Source organism: Dicentrarchus labrax, unplaced genomic scaffold (genome assembly GCF_905237075.1).
Source record: "Dicentrarchus labrax unplaced genomic scaffold, dlabrax2021, whole genome shotgun sequence".
In the NCBI taxonomy this organism is placed as follows: Eukaryota; Metazoa; Chordata; class Actinopteri; family Moronidae; genus Dicentrarchus; species Dicentrarchus labrax.
In genome coordinates this window covers 5,952,791-5,973,135 of record NW_026136719.1, presented here as the reverse complement: position 1 = coordinate 5,973,135, position 20,345 = coordinate 5,952,791, and the positions used below count along the sequence as shown (strand labels likewise).

Below are 20,345 nucleotides of genomic sequence, written 5' to 3'. Positions count from 1 at the left end.
TGAATAAAAACGAAACTTTTATTAACTAGATCCAGTTATAACATTAGTAGGTAAAGATGGGACTCATAAACACTTCATACATTCTGATGTATTTACACATTTTATTTCATTATAATCTAAAAATGGGATCAGCAGTCACTCGTCAAACATTTGAAAAATGTGTCTGTGTATCCATTAAAATATCATACAGGAAATAACAGAAAATATAATCTGTGTGTGAAAATATGCAATATGATCAACCTCAATATCCCATCACAGGATTCATCTTATAATAATTATGAAGCTGAAAGTGAAGTAGACGAACTTCTAACAAACCACATTTAGATATTACATTGCATATAAGCCAAAGGTTACAATGGAGAATGTTATTGATCTCTTATAAAATTCCAGCTTTTAACCCAGAAACTGCCTCATTCTTGATCCGTGATCTTACAAACCCCCTCGAACAACCAACTGGACACATTGAAAACCAGCATGTGTCGACATAACCGCATTAACCCGAGGCAAAAATGGTCTCTGACCTCTTACTGACTCATTAGCTCGGGTTCTGAGGCTGCTAATTAATCAGCACTGGCACCGAACACGTCAATAATAATCCCTAAAGGCCTCAACAGCACTGCAGAACACAATGAAAGTTTACTTCTCTCATATTAAGGTGGGATGTGCTGTAGTTCATTCATTCAGCTTCTTGTAAAGTGATCCAATATCCAATATAATTGTTTTTTTGAGACACCTGATCCACCTGCCTTGTGGGTGATCCAGGGTTTGCAGATCTTACCCAAATACTCTGTAATGAAGGACAAATACATCCGTACCAGATATGTTAGATCTTACTGTTGAAGCTAGATTTCAAGCTTTAAAAATTAAACTATGGCAACAACAAATGTCTTTTACGTCGGTCACCATGCATCTAATTTGGATAAACCTTTAGTTTATTCTAGTGCCATCATCTGACAGTATACTCCAAACACAACAAAACAACAATGACATTGGCTCTGATCACCAGCACTGTCACTGTGAGCCAAAGCTCAAAAGACCAGTGTGTAGGATTTAGTGGCATCTAGTTGTGCAGTTGCACATAACTGAACCCTGCTCGCGTCAGGATTTGACAACCTGGGAATGAGAACGTCCATCTAAAGCTAGTGTTTGGTTTGTCCGTTCTGGGCTACTGTAGAAACATGGAGGTTCAACGTGGTGATAAAAAGAAAGTCTCATTCTAAGGTAACAAAAACACAAAGATTCTTATATTCATATACATTATATTCCATTTCTAACAAGCAATACAGCCTCATAAATGTTTCACATTGGACCTTTAAGGTGCCATTAACATTAAGACAGTTGTCATTTAATATAATCTGGGGTTTTGTTGAATGTGACTCACAGGCTACAATTTTGTTTGGAGTATACTGCCAACAACACTATATATATATATATATTAGTGTTCTCAGTCAGTTTTATCTTGGTTTGTTGGGGTCTCAGTGGACTGGACGAGCTCGGCGGCCTCTTTCATGCTGCCTTTCTTGGAGCTGTGGTTTGGGGTCCCATTCAGGATGCTCTCCGAGGTCTGCAGCGTCTGGAAGTGCTTCCTGGAGCCCAGCAGGGACGGGTTGTTGACCAGCGTGTACAGCAGCTGCCAGCGACAGCGGATCCTCTGACGGCTGGTCGCCTTGCTCGGCCTGTTCTCCTGAATCCCTGAAAGCATTGAGGAGCAGGCTGTCAGGGCAGAACGAGACACCAAACTGAGGGGTTGAGGGTCCATGGTGGTTGTCATGCTTTATAAACATTTAAATTGGGATAATCATCTTGGGAAACCTGTAAAAATCCTGTGGGAGATTAAAACAAGGTGGGTTTTGCTTGTTGTAAAGTATTTTGGAGGAACTTTATTTCCTGTCTTATTGCTCTTCTTAGCGGTTATTCACATTTTAAAAGATTATAAACTAGAATATATGTAAGTAGAATATATGTATATTTTATGTCCATGTGTGCAGTACAGGGTCTCTACCTTCCTCTGCGTCTCTTATTTTCTGCCCAACTCGGCCGCACTCGATCATCATGTCCAGCAGCAGCCCGCAGAAAGCCTTCATCACCGGGTGTGACTGGCTGACCTCCACCTTCAGGGAGTGGGTGTAGTACCGGTAGGCTGGATGGGGTGAAAGGTCACAGAGCATGGTTAGACCAAGATCAAGGTCAAGTCTACCTAAAGCTTGATTTATCTTATTACTCAGTGCAATAGGATACAACTGCCATCCATAAGCTGTTTAAAAACCTATAAAATATACCTGGGTCGTAGGACTCTGCAGTGCGGTGCAGCAGACTGATGTCAATACGACCAAGATGGACGATATTGTACAAAGCTGTTATCACGACTCTCCATATTGCGGCGATCAGTCCAACCACGGTGTTGATGAGGAACAGCAGGTACGTCAGGAGAAAGAGACTCTCCCTGGAAATCACCACAAAATATTTATCTACGCAAGATGGTTTTATTAAAATGCTCCGAGAACTGTCACCTCGTGGATTAAATAAAGATTATTATTATGATTTTCTATGTAGATAAGTTGCTTTACGATGTTCATTTAGAGCTGATGTTTGACTTTCTCTATTGGAAATATATTCAAAATGTTTATATTTTGGAAATGTGTGATTTAAATGTGATATGAGACATGGTTGTTGTCATTAGACTTCAGTTACCTGTTCTTCAAGTCTCTCGTACCAGCTTCCTTTTTGATGAAAGCAAACTTAGCAGTCACATGTTGAAGCACAGTAACGAGCAGCAGAGTGACCCAGGCCGGCCTGAGACATCGCAAAGGTGGAAAATTAAAAAAATAAAATGAACTTTAATCTCTGTTTTAATCAATGATCTGATGATGAAAAGGTTGCTGACTCACCATGCCTTTCCCGCGATTTCAAAGACGATGATATTGCGACCGTAGAAAACGGGGATAATGATCAAAAACACCAGGAACAAGAAGCAGATGAAAAACACAACAGTCTGAATAGCCATTCCTGCCAACACAACACAGAGAAAAGGACATTTTTAACACACTTCCATTAAGGTATTCACACTCGCTTCCAGAATTAATTAAAGGACAAGGCTGGTAGGAACTGTTGTCCACAAACTTTTCCACAAGTGTTACTCAACTGTGAGTACGTATAGTGATTTGTTGGGGACTATTTTCAGCTGTTGATTAAATTTAGTGCTCCAGTGAGTATTTGGGGCAGCAGGATGGTGAATGTGGAACTGAGTCCAAACACACGTCTGTCTCTCTCTCTTGTGTGTGTGTGTGTGTGTGTGTGTGTGTGTGTGTGTGTGTGTGTGTGTGTGGTAAAGAGGGGCCATGTGGCTCATTTATGTGTTTTTAATAGTTTGGAGCTCTATGATCTTCAGATTTTGACTTCTCTCTTGCTAGTCAGATCAAATCATTGTTGGTGTTCGTCTCTTTTTAGATAAAGTTAAAATCCCTGGTGATGAGCTTTACCGACGCAGACGATCGCAGCCTGGTATCCCGTCAAGCCCATCCAACAGACAATGCCGGGTTTAGAGGGACGGATGGTCTTCTGGCTGTTATAAATGCTGTAAATATCTCCCTTATACAGTCCTTTCAGGTTTGACCTGTAAGAAATTAAAACCAGTGGTACATTACGTACAGACAGGAAGGCCTGGGAGTCAAATATTGGCTGTTTTCAGCACTTTGATGGGCATAAAACTCCCGGTTGAAGCATTGCATGGGGGAGCTTATTATTCTCTTCAGTATACAGATTCACATTTATCAGGTGACCACATGGATACTAATGTTGCTCTGTGTCTACAAAGATGTGTAAATGGGCAACTGTTAACACATTCACTGTATCATAGCTTCTTCTATAGCAGCTCCTGCCAACCTTTAACATCCTTAAGGGATCCCTTTATTATCGTAACCTAACGACCCCTAACAGAAATATATATAGTAGATATTTCATATTATGTTCAATGAGTAACAATAACAGAAGAGAACAGATAATAAAATATACAATAAACACAACAACTGCACTAACTTTGTGTAAAATGATGGATTTGAAAGCAGATTATTTCCTGTGAATATTGATCAAAGATGAGTTTTCTGGATATTTTCAGGAACATCTACGATTCTGTCTGCAATATGTAATATTTTGTCATTTTTAACAATCATAGATACTTTATAGGCTTCTTTTTTTGACTCATTCAGTGATTTCTTCTCATTGTTCTATCAGCTCTTTGGTTGTTTTAACTTTTCTAATGGATTAAATAAAAATCTAAACCTTCTTTCATTTGATTGTCTACACAGAACTGAATGAAATGCAGAAGCTTGGGCGACCCAGGTTGGGAACCACCAAGCTATACTGTAAATGAGGGTCTCTACGTCATCGTATTTCCAACTTCCAACTTCTTTAAGAGATTGTTCAGCAGTGACTCCTCTTACCTGTGAAGTATCATGGACCTCATGAGCATGATGAGACTGACCAAACAAGACAGGGTCATCGCACAGAGGTAGCACACTGACAGAAACAACATGAACACAAAGAAAAAACTCAAATCAGTTGCTTGTTTTATAACGATACTCTTCAAGTTTTGTTAAGAAAATCCCTGCATACCTTCCAGCAACCAGGTATAGAAGGTCACGATTTCAACGACCTCCATTCTGTCATCTGACAGGACGATCCCAAACCCGAGTAACAGGAAGGCGATGTTTTCATCAATACCAGCACGGACAATATGGAGAGTGGGGACCACCAGGACGACTAACAACAGCGCCGCCTGGAAGGTGAACACATGATGTATTTATTGTTCCGTGCAGGTAAACAGCAGCAACCGTATTCTGTCTGATTCTCTGAAGACTTACGTGATATATCGCCACAAAGGCAACGAATGCTGATACAGCAAGCTTCAGAGGAAAACGAAACACTGAAAGACAAAATAAAATCATTATCTAATTCTGTAGGGTCGGGATTCCCCACTAGGGGTCGCCCAAGCTTCACAGGGGGGTTGCAAAGCCTTCTTGATTTAAAGGGGATCTAGAAAACAAACAGTAGGCCAATAGCTCCGCATTTTGTTCAGTTCTGTGTTAAAACAATGATAGCTGATAGAATAATGAGAAGAAAACACTGAATTAGTCAAAAATTAAGCCTATTAAGTATCTATGATTGTTAAAAATTAAACAAAAATTACATATTGTAGACAGAATCGTAGAAGACGGAAATAATCTGCTTAAAATTCAGCAAAATCACTCGTTTTACACAAACTTACTGCAGTTGTTTATTGTACATTTTATCATCTGTTTTTTTCTGTTTTTGTTACACATTGAATATAATATGAAACATCCGTCTGTCAGTTCCTATATTCAGGTGATTATACACTAATAAAAACGTACCTCTGAATATTTTTATGTAATGTTACACACTTTAACTTTAGGGATAAAAAAGCAGTTTTCCACTAAGACAGAAATAAAAACTGTTACTGCTATAAGAACTTTGTTAATTTAAAACATGTGTATTTGTATCTGTATATGTGCACAAACCTTTTTCTGGTATGTAAATGTAACTTTTAGGCACCTCCAGTATTCTCTCAGCCAGCGTTGGTTTGTCTGTAGATGAAGAGCTGCAACATATAAAAACACAGAACGAATCATGTTATCCACGTACAGGATGAAGGCTCTTTATTTATATATAAATTTAATCACAATGAATCTGACACATTAGATCGACCCATATATGTTTATACACATGGCCGTTTACCACGTTTATCTCTGCTCACCTGGCAGTTGAGGACCTTTTCTTAAAAAGTAACTTCACATAGTCGGTGTAGTAGCGGCTGTCGAGGTCCTGTGAGCCAAAAACACATCGAGGGATCACTTATGATGATACTAAAATCTTTCAAATTAAACATGAACCTGATATTATCTTAATTTATTTTATCTGAACTGTTTTTATTTGGGTTTTCAGTTACTCCACCTTCACTTAAACCAGATCATATTCCAAGATATCGACAGAAAGCAAAAAATAATCATTTGTAAGAAAACAGATTTTTATCATTTGATGTTCCTTTACTCTTATTTATATTGTATTTTATTGTTAATTGTATTTATTTTAATTATTTTGTTTTGTCTTCTGAATCTATTTGATCTAGTTTCTAGTTTTAAACACTACTTAGTATTGAGTTTAATCCATTTTATTGTATTTTATTGCCATTTTTATGTTCGTATTGTATTTTTAGATTTATCTAATCTAGTTTTTATTGCCTTTATTTGATAGATACAGCTGAAGACAGACAGGAAAGGGGGGCAGAGAGAGAGGGGATGACACGCAGCAAGGACTAAGCCTACCCACTGAGCTAACTGGGCGCCCATTTTTATTTATTTTTTATGTTTTTCTATTGTGGTCAACACTCATTCTGTCTTATTATCAGCACTGCACTAACCTGTATGAAAGGTGCTGTACAAATAAAGTGTGATTGATATATGAGATATATAGTATATGTTTTTACTAGAAGGTAACAGGTTTAATTTATTTCATCAACGAGGGTTCAACCTCATTTCAAGGTAAAATTATTCTTATTCTTTGTAAAAATTCCTGTGAGCTTCAGTCTGTGTATAATTCTCAATAAATGAGCTCCAACAATTAAAAGACAATTTTAAAGGTAAAATAGAGATTAGTGACTGAAAGTGCTGGTTTTCCAGCTAGTTAATTTATTTATTCTCACCACTGGGATTTCTCTTCTGAACTGTAGGCAGATTAAACCTGCTCTTAAAACAAAAACTCTGTTGATTCAATATGTCTGAAAGGGGGAAAAAATATCACCTCCCTCGACATAATCTGCTCAGGGACGCTGAGTTAAACCTGCGCTATTCTGCACAAGCTGCTTATAGTAATCACGGTTATGTTCTACATTGTGGAAATTCATGTTCTTCAGTTGCACCAGAGACAGCCTGAGTATTTATACATACGTCATAAAGCAGAAAACAAGGTATGGCTGTGTTTTAAACGGCGGATAAATGGTTCTTTATGTATCTGAATGTTTGACGTCTGTATTCTGACTTTTACTCACCTCGTCCGTCTTTGGTCCTTTGACAAACAGCACAGGAAACTGGACGCAGAGATACGCGAGGCAGGCCAGCTGAGGAAGACTTCCTAGCAGAGCGTAGTACTTATAGATCTGTGAGGAGGAAGAATGAAGAATCGATTAACTTCCCTTCACAAAAGTTGTGGTTTCATTCGACCATGTTTTGAGATATTTTATGTATCAACTGAGGTGAATTACTTTTAGGTGCTAAAACATAGAAGTGATGTCCTGGTTAGTCCAGATCATCCGCTTTCAACTGTTTTAATTCTTTTCTACTGAAGATTAAAGCTGCTTTAATCAATATTTTAACAGTAAATTACAATGTGTTGTGTGAAACTGGTCACTTATGGGGATGTAACCACTTCTTTTTAGTGCTTCAGCATCTTTTTTTGCCACTTGGTTTGGTTCTCGGCTCTCTCGTGTTGTTTTCAGCAACAGCAGGCAGCTGTTTTGAATGAAAAAACATCTAATTGAACCATTTTACAGAACCTCTGCAGCACCGAATCACAGAGTTAGAAACCAGCTCGTGAGCTAAAGAGCCAAATTTATTCATGTTGGTGGAGACCAAAACAAGGTTAAAATGAGAGTGAATACTGGACTCCTGGTGGATAGAAACATGCTAACACGTTTACTTTAACAACTTTATATGGTGATAATATGTCTGTATTGTGTTTACAGCTTGCTCTGCTGCCCCCAAGTGGCCAAATGAAATTAATTAATGTTTAAAAAACTACCACCAGATGGCTCTACACCAAACATTTTCTGCTCGTTGATGTGGAATATAGGTGGATGATATGAGGATATAAACTGTCAGAGACTGTTTAGCTGTTGTTTTATACTCTTTTTTTGTTGTTGCATTAATGACACAAAGTACTTTTAATTCACTCTTTTAGGCTAAAGCAAACATTCCTGTCCGGTTAAATAATAGTTCAATATTGTAATTAAGAAACTACTTGTATCGTGATAAAAACCTTTGTCTGGGGCACATTAACATGATGTCGGTGTCTCACCTCTGGAGTCTTTGGACAGTCGAACTTCTGCCACACCAGGACCCCGAAGTGAGTAAAGGAAAGGAGCGTCCCGAACACATAACCTGCTTTGTGCTGCAGAGTGCTGCAGACCATCAGAGGATAGTACAGGACGGGATAGTAGAAGATGGCGATTATCTTCATGTACTCTGTAAAACAAGGGTTGAAAGAAAGAAATAAGGGATTTTTACATCAAACTCTTATTTCTCAGAGTTCCTAAAAACACAATTTCATGACTCTTCCACTTAGATTAGTTCACTTAAATAGACTAAAACTCAAATCTCCTAATCGATACTGTTTTTATTTAATCTCGTCAGCTGTTTCACTGCCTACCAGTTGCTACTTATTGTGTAGATTCATTGTAAAATTCATTAATAAATGAATACATTGTGTTCCCTTATTTTCATTTTTAAACATCAAAGAACAGATTACACATTTTATTATTTAATTATATAATTATCCAACATTTAATCTTTTAAAAATATGACTTTTTTCACAGCAGCCATTTTAATAGTAGGGTAAACATCAGGGTAAGGCTCCATTTCCATTTAGTGCAGCGGAGTGAGCCAACATTCACAACAACAGCACCCTGAAAACTTTAATTAGTATCATTAGTAAACACCTGTGTTTACCCTATTATTTCATGTCATAATGGCTGCTGTGAGAAAGGTCTATTATCAAAGCACCAGAACACAACACAAAGCTTAATTCTGGAAGAATCAAACACGACAATGTGTCCACCTTTAATTTCTGCCGGAGTGTCTTTGGAGAAAGGCAGCGGGTCCGGGGCGATCACCAGCATCGACAGCTTGCTGAACACGAGTCCGAAAATAGCCATAACCAGACCTTTCTTCTGAGTCTGGTCCAGAAAGTTAGCTGGACTGTAGAAGATCATACGGGGGAAACATTTCAGATGATATGAGACAAAGCTTGCTAATATTTATCTCTAGACCTTCCTGAACTCACCTGAAGATACTGGAGGATCCTCTTGTGAATCCTTGGCAGAATTTGTTCTTCCTGGTGAGAACTGCGAGGATTAACATGATCACCAGCTGCAGGGAGAAAGGACATACAGCGAGACTTCAGACCACAGATTCTATATTCTTCAGTTTTTTGTGATTTCTTATTGAATTTTCAAAAGTTTAGTTGAATTTAACTTGAATCTGATTAGCTGGCGACATCTTAGACATGAGTTAGCTACTGAAAATTCCCCAAAAAGAAACTATCAGGTGTTTATGTTGAGCTCAGATTCGAGCTCAGTAAGTCATACTGTAGGCTATACTGTAGCTCATTATGGGACAGGAATGTGACCTTTTCTAGTCTACAAAAACGTATCTCACTGAAACTATGCAACTTTTTGAAACAACAAAGCTTTGTTGATGCATTGTGTAGCTCGTGAGTGCCTCAAATAAATAACCTCATTTTTCAGAGGACGTCTTGTTGTTTCCGATCAGCTGCAGCGACCCAGCTGTCCCACTTCATTGCTCATCACTGACTGAACGCGGACATTGGACAGTGTACAGTACGAGGAGCTTCCTAACCGAGGTAAAGAGGCCTTCACTTGTAATTGGGTGATTGAGCAAGAATGAAAAAGCCAACATCATTAAACTGAACGTCTGCTGGAAGCAAAGACATTTTATGGATTCATAGAGGAGCAAAAAACTTCAGAACAAAAATCCTCTCTCACTGTGTACTCAGGGTTTAGGAGGACGATGATGTAAATCTTTTGTTTACTGGTATTAAATTTAAATCATTTCAAATTTTCTGTGATTAGCTAACCAAGCTGGCCACTATGGTAGCTGTCTGCAGCTAATCTGTGTTTTTCTTTCTGAATCCAGTTACAATACTGCTGCACTTAGTCTATTTTTATAATAACTTTTGGTCAAACTTTGTTTATGGTAAAGACTTAAAAGCCTCCAGCCTTCATTAGAAGTGTGTTTAACTCACTGCGGCTACACACATAGTGAAGAATTGTTTTTTTTTTCATTTGTTTGTTTGTTCTGTTTTATTTTTTATCGTTTTTTAAGACTTCCATTATCTCCCATTATTGCCGTTCGGTTGTGTTACCCAGAATTGGACCATGTACTGTACACTGGCCACAGCGCTGCTAACAGAAACTGTTTTCACCAACAGTATACTGATTCATTCTTACTCTTTTCAAAAGTAATATTATTAGTGTACTTATTGTTCCCTGCCAGCAGTGATTAGTTCTGCTACTTCCCATAAAATGTGTAATTGGGAAACTTCTCTACAAAATTCAGACTTAAGACGATTAAAATCCAGTTTTGTTTGTTAAAATCAAAGTAATGTGAATGTTTCCATCTTCCCAACTAGTTTCCTCCACAACTACAAAAACAAATCCAAGGATGTGATTGGATTGTTGGATTTAATAATAACTTTTTAAACAAAATTAGTACTATAAATTAGTAATTAGTGCTAGTAATACATTAGTACTACTACACCTCTAGTTACTGGGAGAGTAATGTTATTGTGAGTTACTGCCCAACACTGTTGACTAAAAATGGGCCTGAACCATCTCACTTTTAGTGTTCTGATGCCACAATTGACTTGACGTTGCATCTTACCTGGCCTATTTTTAAAATCTCCATATTTATTTACAACCATAGACTTTGAAACAGTCGTACTTCTTTTCTGCCACTCTTTCTAGCTAACTAACTACCTCATTAACTTTGAATACCCGAGTGTGGCTTTAAATGAGCCCTTAACACACCAAGTTTAATCCTGAGTACAAGTACTCTACCATGGATACAATAGTGTGATTATGTATTTATTTTGATTCTGACTGAAGTTGCACTTACGTCACAATACTTTTACATAAGCTTATAGAAAGACACATTTTAAGAGACACTACTTGAACTTGAAAACTAAAAGTTTGGGAGCCTTTTCAGATTTATGGTCACTTTTTTTTTTTTTACATACTTACCGATATCGACAGCATGCATAAGTGGAAGAGCTTGTCGTCCACTGTGGGGTCACATGGTAGAATAACTCTGTGACAAAAAAACAACCACATTTAGCTTTTTACTGTTTACTGTTTATTGTTTCTTTATTGGATTAATTGCAATTTCAAGGTTTCAAGGTTGCTCAGGTTTAATTTACCTGTGATTGTTTACCGGCTACTAGAACTGCTTGTTCAAATTAAGCACAATAACAAGTAAAATCACATAAAATCACCACTTTTCTGCTTTTATGAATCCACCTGCCATCCACTCTAATTTATTCCCACATTGCACTGGTTCGTAGAATGAATATTTAACAACATAATAATCAAAATAAGAATGAATATCACACATAGAGGGGTTCTATACTCACTCTTTGGGTGGTTTGGTTGGCTCAGCATTGTTCGAGTACCAATCTGAATAGTCATAGTAGGAATACTCAAAAGGCTCAAATTCGACCTTGCTGTTATTCATTGCAGCTGTTCGGTCGAGTCAAACAGGTGGAGCAGGGTGATTAAAAGATCCAGAGGACTCCTGGATCCTCCTTAAGTTCAGGTAACCTCGCTCTGCCGCGATCTGCTGGTGCTGCAACGTGTCGGGACTGTTTGGCCCAAACACCCAGACACATTCCAGTTCAACAGAGAGCTCAAACACAGCAGATTAACAACTGCACAGAGGGGAGTAAGAGGGGAGAGAGAGGGGGAGAGAGAGAGAGAGAGAGAGAGAGAGAGAGAGAGAGAGAGAGAGAGAGAGAGAGATCAACATTACACTGAATAAGAGAAGAAGTGGAGGAAGAAACTGACCTAAAGTGACCTCTGCTGCTCCTTGAAGTGATACTTATTCTCATGGCTTCATTCATTCAACTTCAATGTTATAATTAAGTCAAGATATGATTTAAATGTAATTTAATTACTGTTGAATTGTAAATTAGTACATTTACTCAAGTACTGTAAAAGCACAGATTCACTTGAGTATTTTCTTTTCATGCAACTTCATACTTTATACAACATTTCAAAGGGAAGTACAGAGTATTTTACTTATCTGACAGCTACTAGTTACTTTACAAATTAAGATTTTACAGTACAATCCTATAAATATGATGATGTTATTATTAAATTACCCAACAGTATACAAGTAGAGCTAAAACAATGACTTGATTTATTGAATTAATTGGCTATTTTAACTACCAGGTAGCCCTGTGTGGACAGTGGGGGATCGGCTCGGGGACGCCCGCCCGAAACCCGTGCGCCAAGGGACGTGCTGTGGCCCTCTCACCACTGACTCACTTCATGTAATTACAGTTATAATGTCTGATACATTTAATATTGTATTGTTCTTGTATTCACATTAAAATAAAAGCACTTTGTGTGGTTTCCTTTTTTCGGGTTATGTCAGTTTTGTGCTGCAATGTGGCGTTCACCTCCCTCTGCCTGTTACTTAAGAGACTAATCTCATAATAAGATGAAAACCTCTCATTTTAAACAAGGGAAACCTTTGTGTGACGAGAGCTTAGAAAAGGCCAAAATAAGAATGTTGATCGTTTGACACGTGAGGTAAATCCTCAGTTCAGGATCACTACGGGCCTGTGTTTTATGTTTATGATATGAACAGAAGAAAAGAAAGAGATATAGTTTACTGATCAGAGGACAAACACACATCTCAGACCTTCAGTTCACCAAACTGGAGCATAAAAACAACCTCAGTGTTCCAGTTAAACCTGCTACTGTTCATTTTCTGCCTCGTAAAGTCTATTTAAAGGTATATTTTCAGCTACTGGGCACTTTTGCTGTGAAATCAGCAGTTCAAAGTTTCTAAATCTGGATCTGTGAGCTCGCTCATATGACGGAGGCTGCGGAGGCCCAGCTCATCAGATCCCAGGATTTTTCTGACCGTGTTGGCGTTCGAAGGACCGCACGCTGCACCCACAATGCTCAGCTGCTTCTGTTTCAACATGGATGCTGAATTAAAGCTTAATTTAAGACGTATTTTAGTTGCAGCACTGGTTTATGAAAGTCAAAAGAAGCGTTTGATGTGTCCACTCCCTGCGTTCACTCCTGCTCCTCTGGTGTTTTTCATGTGTTTGAATCAGACGGTAAAAGTAATACTGAGTGACGTCTCTTATCAAGCTGACATTTGTTTGATGTCCACCAATTGTCACTATCTGCTTTCACATCTCATTTCAAAGTGGAGAACACTTAATTTCAGTATTACAGTGAGACTGTCACTATGCAGAGCATAGAAGACATATATATATATATATATATCATATTTTGTACATTTACCTTAATAAAATGAGTTTTGTGCCGTTAAATTTACACAAATTTCAACTGAGTGGATCACAAAGAAGTCGAGAGTCTTTTTATAGTGATGTTAGTTAGTTATATTTTCAACAATGCTAGCAGCATGTCAGTCAGTCCGACTACTGACTTAAAATATCTCAACAATTACTGGATGGATTGCCATGAAATTGTACACACATCAAATTGTAATCTGTTCAATAAATGCGATATCATGGGATGGGATGGCGTATAAACAGCACTTCATTCTTAAGGCCGTTTCGTATGTATATCAGGCACTGCAAATGAAAATTAGCCTGTATGGCTGAATGTGGCACATTTACATAGTGGACTGGATGTTTGGTCATTGTTCTCCCAGTGGGTGTGAGCTTACAGGCCGATGTTCATGGTTAAATCATGGTTAAAACACTGTTGCCTCAATAATCATTTCACACATTATTGGTTAAATGCAAAAATAAATGCTATTTCTCCTTTTTTATTTATGATTTTTTAAATGACAGCCTGTCTGTACTGTACTGTTTCTCATGTAAACCCCCCATCTTTCACTATATCCATCCATCTCTTAACAAGATGACCACAGAGCCTCTCCAGGCAGGTTTATTACCCAAAGACAGGACTCCAGTTTGCATCTAGTAACAGGCCCTTAACTCAATATGTTTTTCTTCCATACAGTAATTAAAATATAAAAGTAAGAAATTGGCCTCGTCTAAAGAAGGTATATTGATTCTAACAGTGGAAATCTGTAACTCAAATTGAAGGGACTCAACTCCAATTTATATTTTATACTTAGGGCTTTGTTTGAGATTATGTTGTGTGTGTGTTAAAGCAGACAGAAGAGGGCGCTGTTTGATTGAGTCTCTGCATTGGAGAGCCCAGGTCTCAGTAAACTCATCCACATACATATCTTTAAATCATGCATGAGGAACTATTTCCCTTTTATTTGTGAAAGTCTGAAGGCTACATCATCTCATGTGAGGTGTGACACTCATTAAAAAACTGAATCCAAAACAATTTTCAAGCAAGTTTTACTTTCTCGAAGGCATGACAACATGAATATAACAGTCACATTAATGACAGCAGGGATATACAGTCCATCTATCACCAAACAAATAAAGATCTGCATTGTCACAAAAATAAAACACAAGAATAAAAGAAATACTAGAAGACAAAACGTGATCGTGAGTCACTTCAGACGCGAGTCTAAATATGATACAAATAGACAGCAAGCATGATGATAAGAACTGAATTGCATTTTCAGAATGACCTGATGTGGAAACAAACAATAAAGTGGCCTTTTTAAAAAAAATAACAGCACGCAGAATCTCTGATATGTATACAGAAATACAAAGCAAATATCTGTCAAATATCACCCCTCCAAACCTGGAGGTTACTGACGACTGCATGGGTTTCTGGGTCATAGTTTTAGTTCTTGAACATGTCACACAACAGTTTCTCCATGGGAGTGTTTCCGATGGTCCTGTGGAAGAACAGCAGCTCTATCCGTTCCGAATTCACGAAACGCAGAGAGGGAAGAAGGAGAAGCAGCTTTCCGAACCTAAAATTACACACGAGAAACAAACAGGAAATCAAACCTCTGCACAATGTGTTTATTTACACAACAACAAGATGTCACATGTTTAAGAGCCACCTCAAAACACTTAACATCTATTGGTGCATGTTTCAAGTTCAAGTCAGCAAGTCTTTAAGGTCTTAATACTGAATTTTTGTGATGTCTGACTACATCTACAGAGGTTATTTAGTTGCATTTTTATTAAACGTCTTAATAACTGGCCAATAAAATAACTAATATTTAATCAAATCCTTCCCAGAAACTGCAGGGCTTCTGAGGCCCTGTGCAGAAATACAGAGCAAGTTTACTCTAAGGTATGTTTTTTAATCTGCTTGTAGTGAAGTGAATTAAAGGTACACTCCAAATCCCTTTTATTTTTAGGGTTGCAGTGCCACCAAATCCCAAACTATGCTCTTCAAAATTCAGGGAGTTTGTTTTTAAACGAGTAGAAAGAATAAGAGTTTGTCATTTGCATGTTTTGTGGCTCTAAAACATTAATCCCTTAAATCCTTCTGTTTTAAGACTGGCTGTTACCTGGCTGGTTGACTGGGGTAGTGCGAGCGGATGTGTTGTCCCAGCATCACTTGAGACTGATCCTGCAGGTTCTCCACTTGCTCTGGATCTTTCAAACCACGAGTCTCTGTGGAGAAGAAACACCAACGTGAGTCACACAAGTTCAGACGAATACTGTTGCACTTTGTTTTTTATGATCTGATGTCACCCTCTGCACATATTACACTCATTAATATTGACAGCTGCAGTATTTCTATCTAAACTGCTCCAAAAAAGGAGCCTAAAAAGAGTCACTTTGTGTTGAATCTATGAAATAATATGACCATGGTAACTAAACTGAATGCAACAAACATCTATCTGGACAAATTGTGAGAAAAACAACATCTTTTATTCAAATTAGCATTTTTGTATCACATTTAGTTGCTTTACTGGAGTTGTAGTTTATTGTTTATTTTTATTTTTTATTTAACTGTCTGAAGTGAAAAGGAATAAACTGGGTTTAATAATTTGTCCAGAGGGAGGCGCAAGAGAAAAAAACAGGAAGTCTCTTAAAGTCCAAACTGTTTATTACCATCAGATAAAAACCATTATATCACCATCTGAAAACCTAAAGCTAATCTGCGCTTTAGTAGTCAATTACTGATTCATCTTGTTACTGTAGTGCAATAATGAGACTCACCTGGCTTGAAGAGCACGATGGCCTTGAGGCAGGCGAACTCAGTGGGATCGACGGCGAGAGCCTTGAAGCGGCTGAAGACCTCCTGCAGGAGGCGCAGGTCCAGGCTGGTGTAGCTGGTTTTGCCCTGCATGCCGGGGCAGAGGTCAGGCAGAGAGAGCAGCGGGCAGCTGTCCAGCGGTAAAGACCACTGGATGGCACAGAGCAGGAAGAGCTCGCTCCACGCCTCCTCCAGCAGGATCACCTGGTGGGACGCAAACAAGAGACGTTCATTTAAAAACCTGCACAAAGGGGTTATATGGAAGCCTGTTACTGCCAAAAAACAGAGATATAAAGATATAATTTATAGATGAAAAGTTGTCACAAATATGACTTAATATTTCACAGTTATTATTTGTTTCATTTTGTCATTAAAATAATAGTATTTAAAAATGTTGAATTCGAAATTATGATAATTATGTTTTGTATGTTTTCTTAGAAAGTTAGTTATAAAAACTATGTGAGATACAAAATCAACTCAAAATGATCAGATATCACAAGTTTTTATTTGGATCTTTTATATTATTTTTTTTTTTCTCCCCCCTAAATTAAATAAAAAAAAAAAAAAAAAAAAAAATTATTTAAAAAAAAAAAAAAGAAGAAAAAAAAAAAAATAAAAAAAAAAAATTATTTATTTACTGAATCATTTTGAAACTCTTAAATAAAATCTGAATAGAGAAAATGTAGTAATTTAAATCATGTATGTTGTAAATGTGTCTGAGAATATATGTCCCACCTGGTCTCTGAAGGGCAGGTTGGAGAACACCGGCAGGTTCTTGGCCCACTTCACGGACATGAAGAGTAGCCTCGCCGAGGTCTCGTACACATTTTCGGAGCTGGACGGGTACAGAGCCATGTGGTACTCCGAGGACGCTCGCTCCGGCTCGTTGCTGGTCACGTCAATGTTCTCGTCAACTGAAGCAGAAAACACACAAAGTCAGGGTTGAGTTCAGTTTATCTTCTGCTACCAGCATCAGGCCTGGGTCAGGTCCTGGTTTGGTTATTCTAAATATTAATTTAGAATAAATATTTCAAACTAGTAAGTAAAGTCATGCTTTTGTAACATTTGGCCTTTTATCTTGTTAGCATGCTATCTGTTTATGCGAATACTGGATTGCTTACATGCTGCATGTTATCATATTTTGGTTGTATTTATTGTATGTTATCATTTATTGTATGATTTATTGTTTTAGAGTGGATTTATGTGCAATAAACACAATAAAATCCACTCTAAAACACAATCAATACAACTAAAACAGGCAATAATTCAGTGATTATGACCTAAGGTGGAATCCACTTATAAGCTTACGTCACAGGATTTTGATCAACCCCGCCCCTCTGCCTCTCCCGTCCAATAAAACCACCTCTCTCTCTCCCTCTCTCTCTTTTCTGAATGAATTTGTCCCGCTTCTACCACAAATATTTAAATTTATGGGGACAAAGTTTTCCTGAAATGTAGTTTTTTGTGGTTTTCAGTTACAGGTGTGGAAGCTTGAAGATTATTTGATAAAACTGCACAATAAAATGAGTCTAACTAATCTGATCTGAGTGTAACTTCCGGCAAGCGGCCTTGCTCTCAGATATTAAACCCTCCTCACCGTCCTCGGGCTCCAGCTTGGCGCAGGTCTCGGCCGTCATGAGGCTGGCCATGAAGCGGTGGTTGTTCTGGGGACTGATGCAGCGCTGGGGGGCGACAGACGAGGTGATGGACATGGAGGAGGTGATGTGGGGCCACGTGATGACAGACCCGCTGGAGGAGGAGGAGGAGGAAGAGGAGGAAGAGGATGAAGAAGAGGAGGTGGGCTCTCGTGTGGTGGCCAGGTGCTCCTTCTCAGGGTCCACGTCGATGGAGTCCAGGCGGACCTGAGCTGTGCTGCGGGGCTGCCGCTCGTTCTGCACTGCTGCAGTGAGGAAGGACAGGGAGGTTTAATTTTAACCTCACACAGATTCACAGACAGTGAATCTCTTACGGCGACGGTGAACGTTTGTGATGTTGATTTCCACACACTTACCGTCCTTGTTCATGCCCGCCTGCAGGCATTTCTTCAGCCGGCATGCCTGGCACTGGTTGCGATGAGCTTTGTCCACTGGACACATGCCTGTTCCAGCCTGGCACCTGTTAACCCCACAGACAAGACTTTAAAAACTGAAACACTGTGTAATAATTACAGAAAGACAAATTTATGGTGAAACGAGATTCATTCATGACACATTTATATTGAAATAAAAACCACCTGTTACTACCTGCACAGATAAGTGTGGACTATGGGGTCAACCAAGCAGTGATCTTTTAAATATTTTGGTTGTCAACACTTTTGGTAACATTTTGGGGGATTTTTGGTTATGTAACACAAACATACATTTATATTACATATATATTATTGATCTGTTGTTGCTTTATTTCTGTGCCGTGGTGTGTTTCTGCCTTGCTGTAAATTATTATTTAATAAATATTTTATAGTTGTTGCAAATTTATTTGGCATTAGTCAATTAAAATAAATGTTAATGAGCGATAACACATGTTATAGAGGTTATTTTGCACGGATATGAATACTGGTGTGCCTGAAGATTTTGGCTTACCGTTTGGTGTAGTTTAAAAATCACTGCTCTTACTGTTTCAAACTTGTTTATTGAATTTATACCAACAATGTTTAAATTTTTTGGCAAATTCTGGCATATTTACAGCAATGTTTATTCATTTATTTCTCAGGGACAGAGCATATTAATAAACTAAAACAAAAATTTGCTGTATGATATTATACAAAATGTGTGGTTTTACTGGATATAACCAAATTTAATGTTGTGACAATGTTGATGTCAACTTTGAATTGTCCTTAACTTCCCATAATGCACCTCATTTACATTGTTAATCATGACAAACACATGGTTGTCCAGCAGCGTTCTCTTGCCTGTAAATGAGCCTCCTCCTCACGCTGCGTTTGAAGAAGCCGCTGCAGCCGTTGCAGGCGTAGATGCCGTAGTGTTTCCCGCTGCTGGTGTCCCCGCACACTTTGCAGACCAGGGCCGGACTCAGAGCTTTCCCCGGGGCCGGACTCTTGGCTGTGAGCCAAACACAGTCACACAGGGCAGGTCAGTTAGTGCCATTCATGTATTCTGGTATTGTTTCACACATGTGCCTGCCATCTGTACTCTCAGCCCAGTCTGCACGTAGCTCGAGTCAATATTGCAACAGACGTTTGGGTCTGAAAATCTCATTTAGTGGATGATTATGAAATTAAAACAATAAATGGCTGCAGGCAGATTAACAACTAACACAAACGATGCAGGGATACTGATATTAATCCAAATAAACCCATTAATTATACATATATTCAGATAGCGTTGCTTACAGTTGCATAATAAATATTTATTCAGGCTTTGCTTCTACTTTAATTAAGAATATTTGTGTTTAAGAAATGTGAGCTTTGAGCTATGAACTTTTATTTGAATAAAAATGGGATTTATGTGCATATTTATGATGTTTTAGTTTTACTTCATGCTTGTGTGGTGTTTAAAGAAACTTGTTAAATTCAACAAGTTAAATATTTAAACAGATAGAAAGCGCGATACAGTTCATCTGGGACGTCAAACCCGAGAATCTCAAACTTAAATTATAATTTAAAAATCAAGGTGGTTTGGGTCCCATATGTCAGGCTTTATGGACACCTGTTGCTCCTGGTGAAACTCTTACCTCCTCTGCAGTCGTCAGTCCCGCCGCTCCCAGAAGACTCGGTGGGGGAAGCGGAGGACATCATGGGGATCTTCGGCAGGTGATCCTCCATCATTTTATTCAATGTTTTTTAAAAATAAAAACGTCTTCTGAAGCGAATGAAGTTAAGAAACTTTGCTGAAAAACTATTAGTCCTCTTCTCTGAAGTTTTTTTTTTAAATACAACGTCCAGAATCGACACAAAAAAAGTTCAAGTTCCTTTCAGGTTTTGTTTTGTAGAGACAGAAAATATGTAGCTGTCAGGCCTCCAGTGGTCCCCCTAGTAGGCAGATGGCGGGTTGAGTCCCCTGCAGAGCCTCTACTGTGTTGCAGCCTCTGGTGTGGAGATGTAGATGGGCTGGGGTCCTGCCATGAGCTCAAACTCCTACTACTTGTTGTAACGTCAACAGGTTGTGAGTCCTCCCTTCTGGCTGTCGGGGTCCGTCACTGTCTGTGGGTGCTCCTCGGTGGCAGCTCC

The 20,345-nt window shown here is 38.5% G+C and overlaps 2 protein-coding genes across 2 annotated transcripts; both read right to left on the bottom strand.

The window, feature by feature from the left end:
• Positions 1-81: 81 nt before the first annotated feature.
• LOC127351793 (receptor for retinol uptake stra6-like) lies at positions 82-11,690 on the bottom strand. Its single transcript, XM_051379708.1, has 17 exons — positions 11,437-11,690; positions 11,048-11,114; positions 9,070-9,155; positions 8,845-8,984; positions 8,086-8,252; positions 7,061-7,168; positions 5,771-5,838; positions 5,535-5,614; positions 4,860-4,921; positions 4,612-4,774; positions 4,440-4,515; positions 3,480-3,613; positions 2,889-3,006; positions 2,692-2,793; positions 2,280-2,443; positions 2,003-2,140; positions 82-1,692 (listed from the first exon to the last, which is right to left on the bottom strand). Exons 1-17 carry the CDS (start codon positions 11,535-11,537, stop codon positions 1,445-1,447), a joined length of 2,022 nt encoding a protein of 673 aa, XP_051235668.1. The 5' UTR covers positions 11,538-11,690; the 3' UTR covers positions 82-1,444.
• Positions 11,691-14,368: 2,678 nt separating this feature from the next.
• LOC127351566 (photoreceptor-specific nuclear receptor-like) lies at positions 14,369-20,345 on the bottom strand. The gene is made up of 8 exons (XM_051379228.1): positions 19,850-20,345; positions 19,068-19,218; positions 18,171-18,274; positions 17,757-18,059; positions 16,895-17,073; positions 16,123-16,363; positions 15,465-15,570; positions 14,369-14,915 (listed from the first exon to the last, which is right to left on the bottom strand). Exons 1-8 carry the CDS (start codon positions 19,941-19,943, stop codon positions 14,783-14,785), a joined length of 1,311 nt encoding a protein of 436 aa, XP_051235188.1. The 5' UTR covers positions 19,944-20,345; the 3' UTR covers positions 14,369-14,782.

What these genes read in the sequence shown, in the direction of transcription:
- LOC127351566 (XM_051379228.1), bottom strand. Translation starts at nt 19,943, where the DNA reads ATGATGGAGGATCACCTGCCGAAGATCCCCATGATGTCCTCCGCTTCC. An exon ending in CAAGCTGGAGCCCGAGGACG is followed by an intron (nt 17,074 to 17,756) that starts GTGAGGAGGGTT and finishes TTTCTGCTTCAG; the next exon opens with TTGACGAGAACATTGACGTG. An exon ending in ACCTGCCCTTCAGAGACCAG is followed by an intron (nt 16,364 to 16,894) that starts GTGGGACATATA and finishes GCGTCCCACCAG; the next exon opens with GTGATCCTGCTGGAGGAGGC.
- LOC127351793 (XM_051379708.1), bottom strand. Translation starts at nt 11,537, where the DNA reads ATGAATAACAGCAAGGTCGAATTTGAGCCTTTTGAGTATTCCTACTAT. An exon ending in CTATACCTGGTTGCTGGAAG is followed by an intron (nt 4,516 to 4,611) that starts GTATGCAGGGAT and finishes TGTTTCTGTCAG; the next exon opens with TGTGCTACCTCTGTGCGATG. An exon ending in GAAATCGCGGGAAAGGCATG is followed by an intron (nt 2,794 to 2,888) that starts GTGAGTCAGCAA and finishes GCGATGTCTCAG; the next exon opens with GCCGGCCTGGGTCACTCTGC.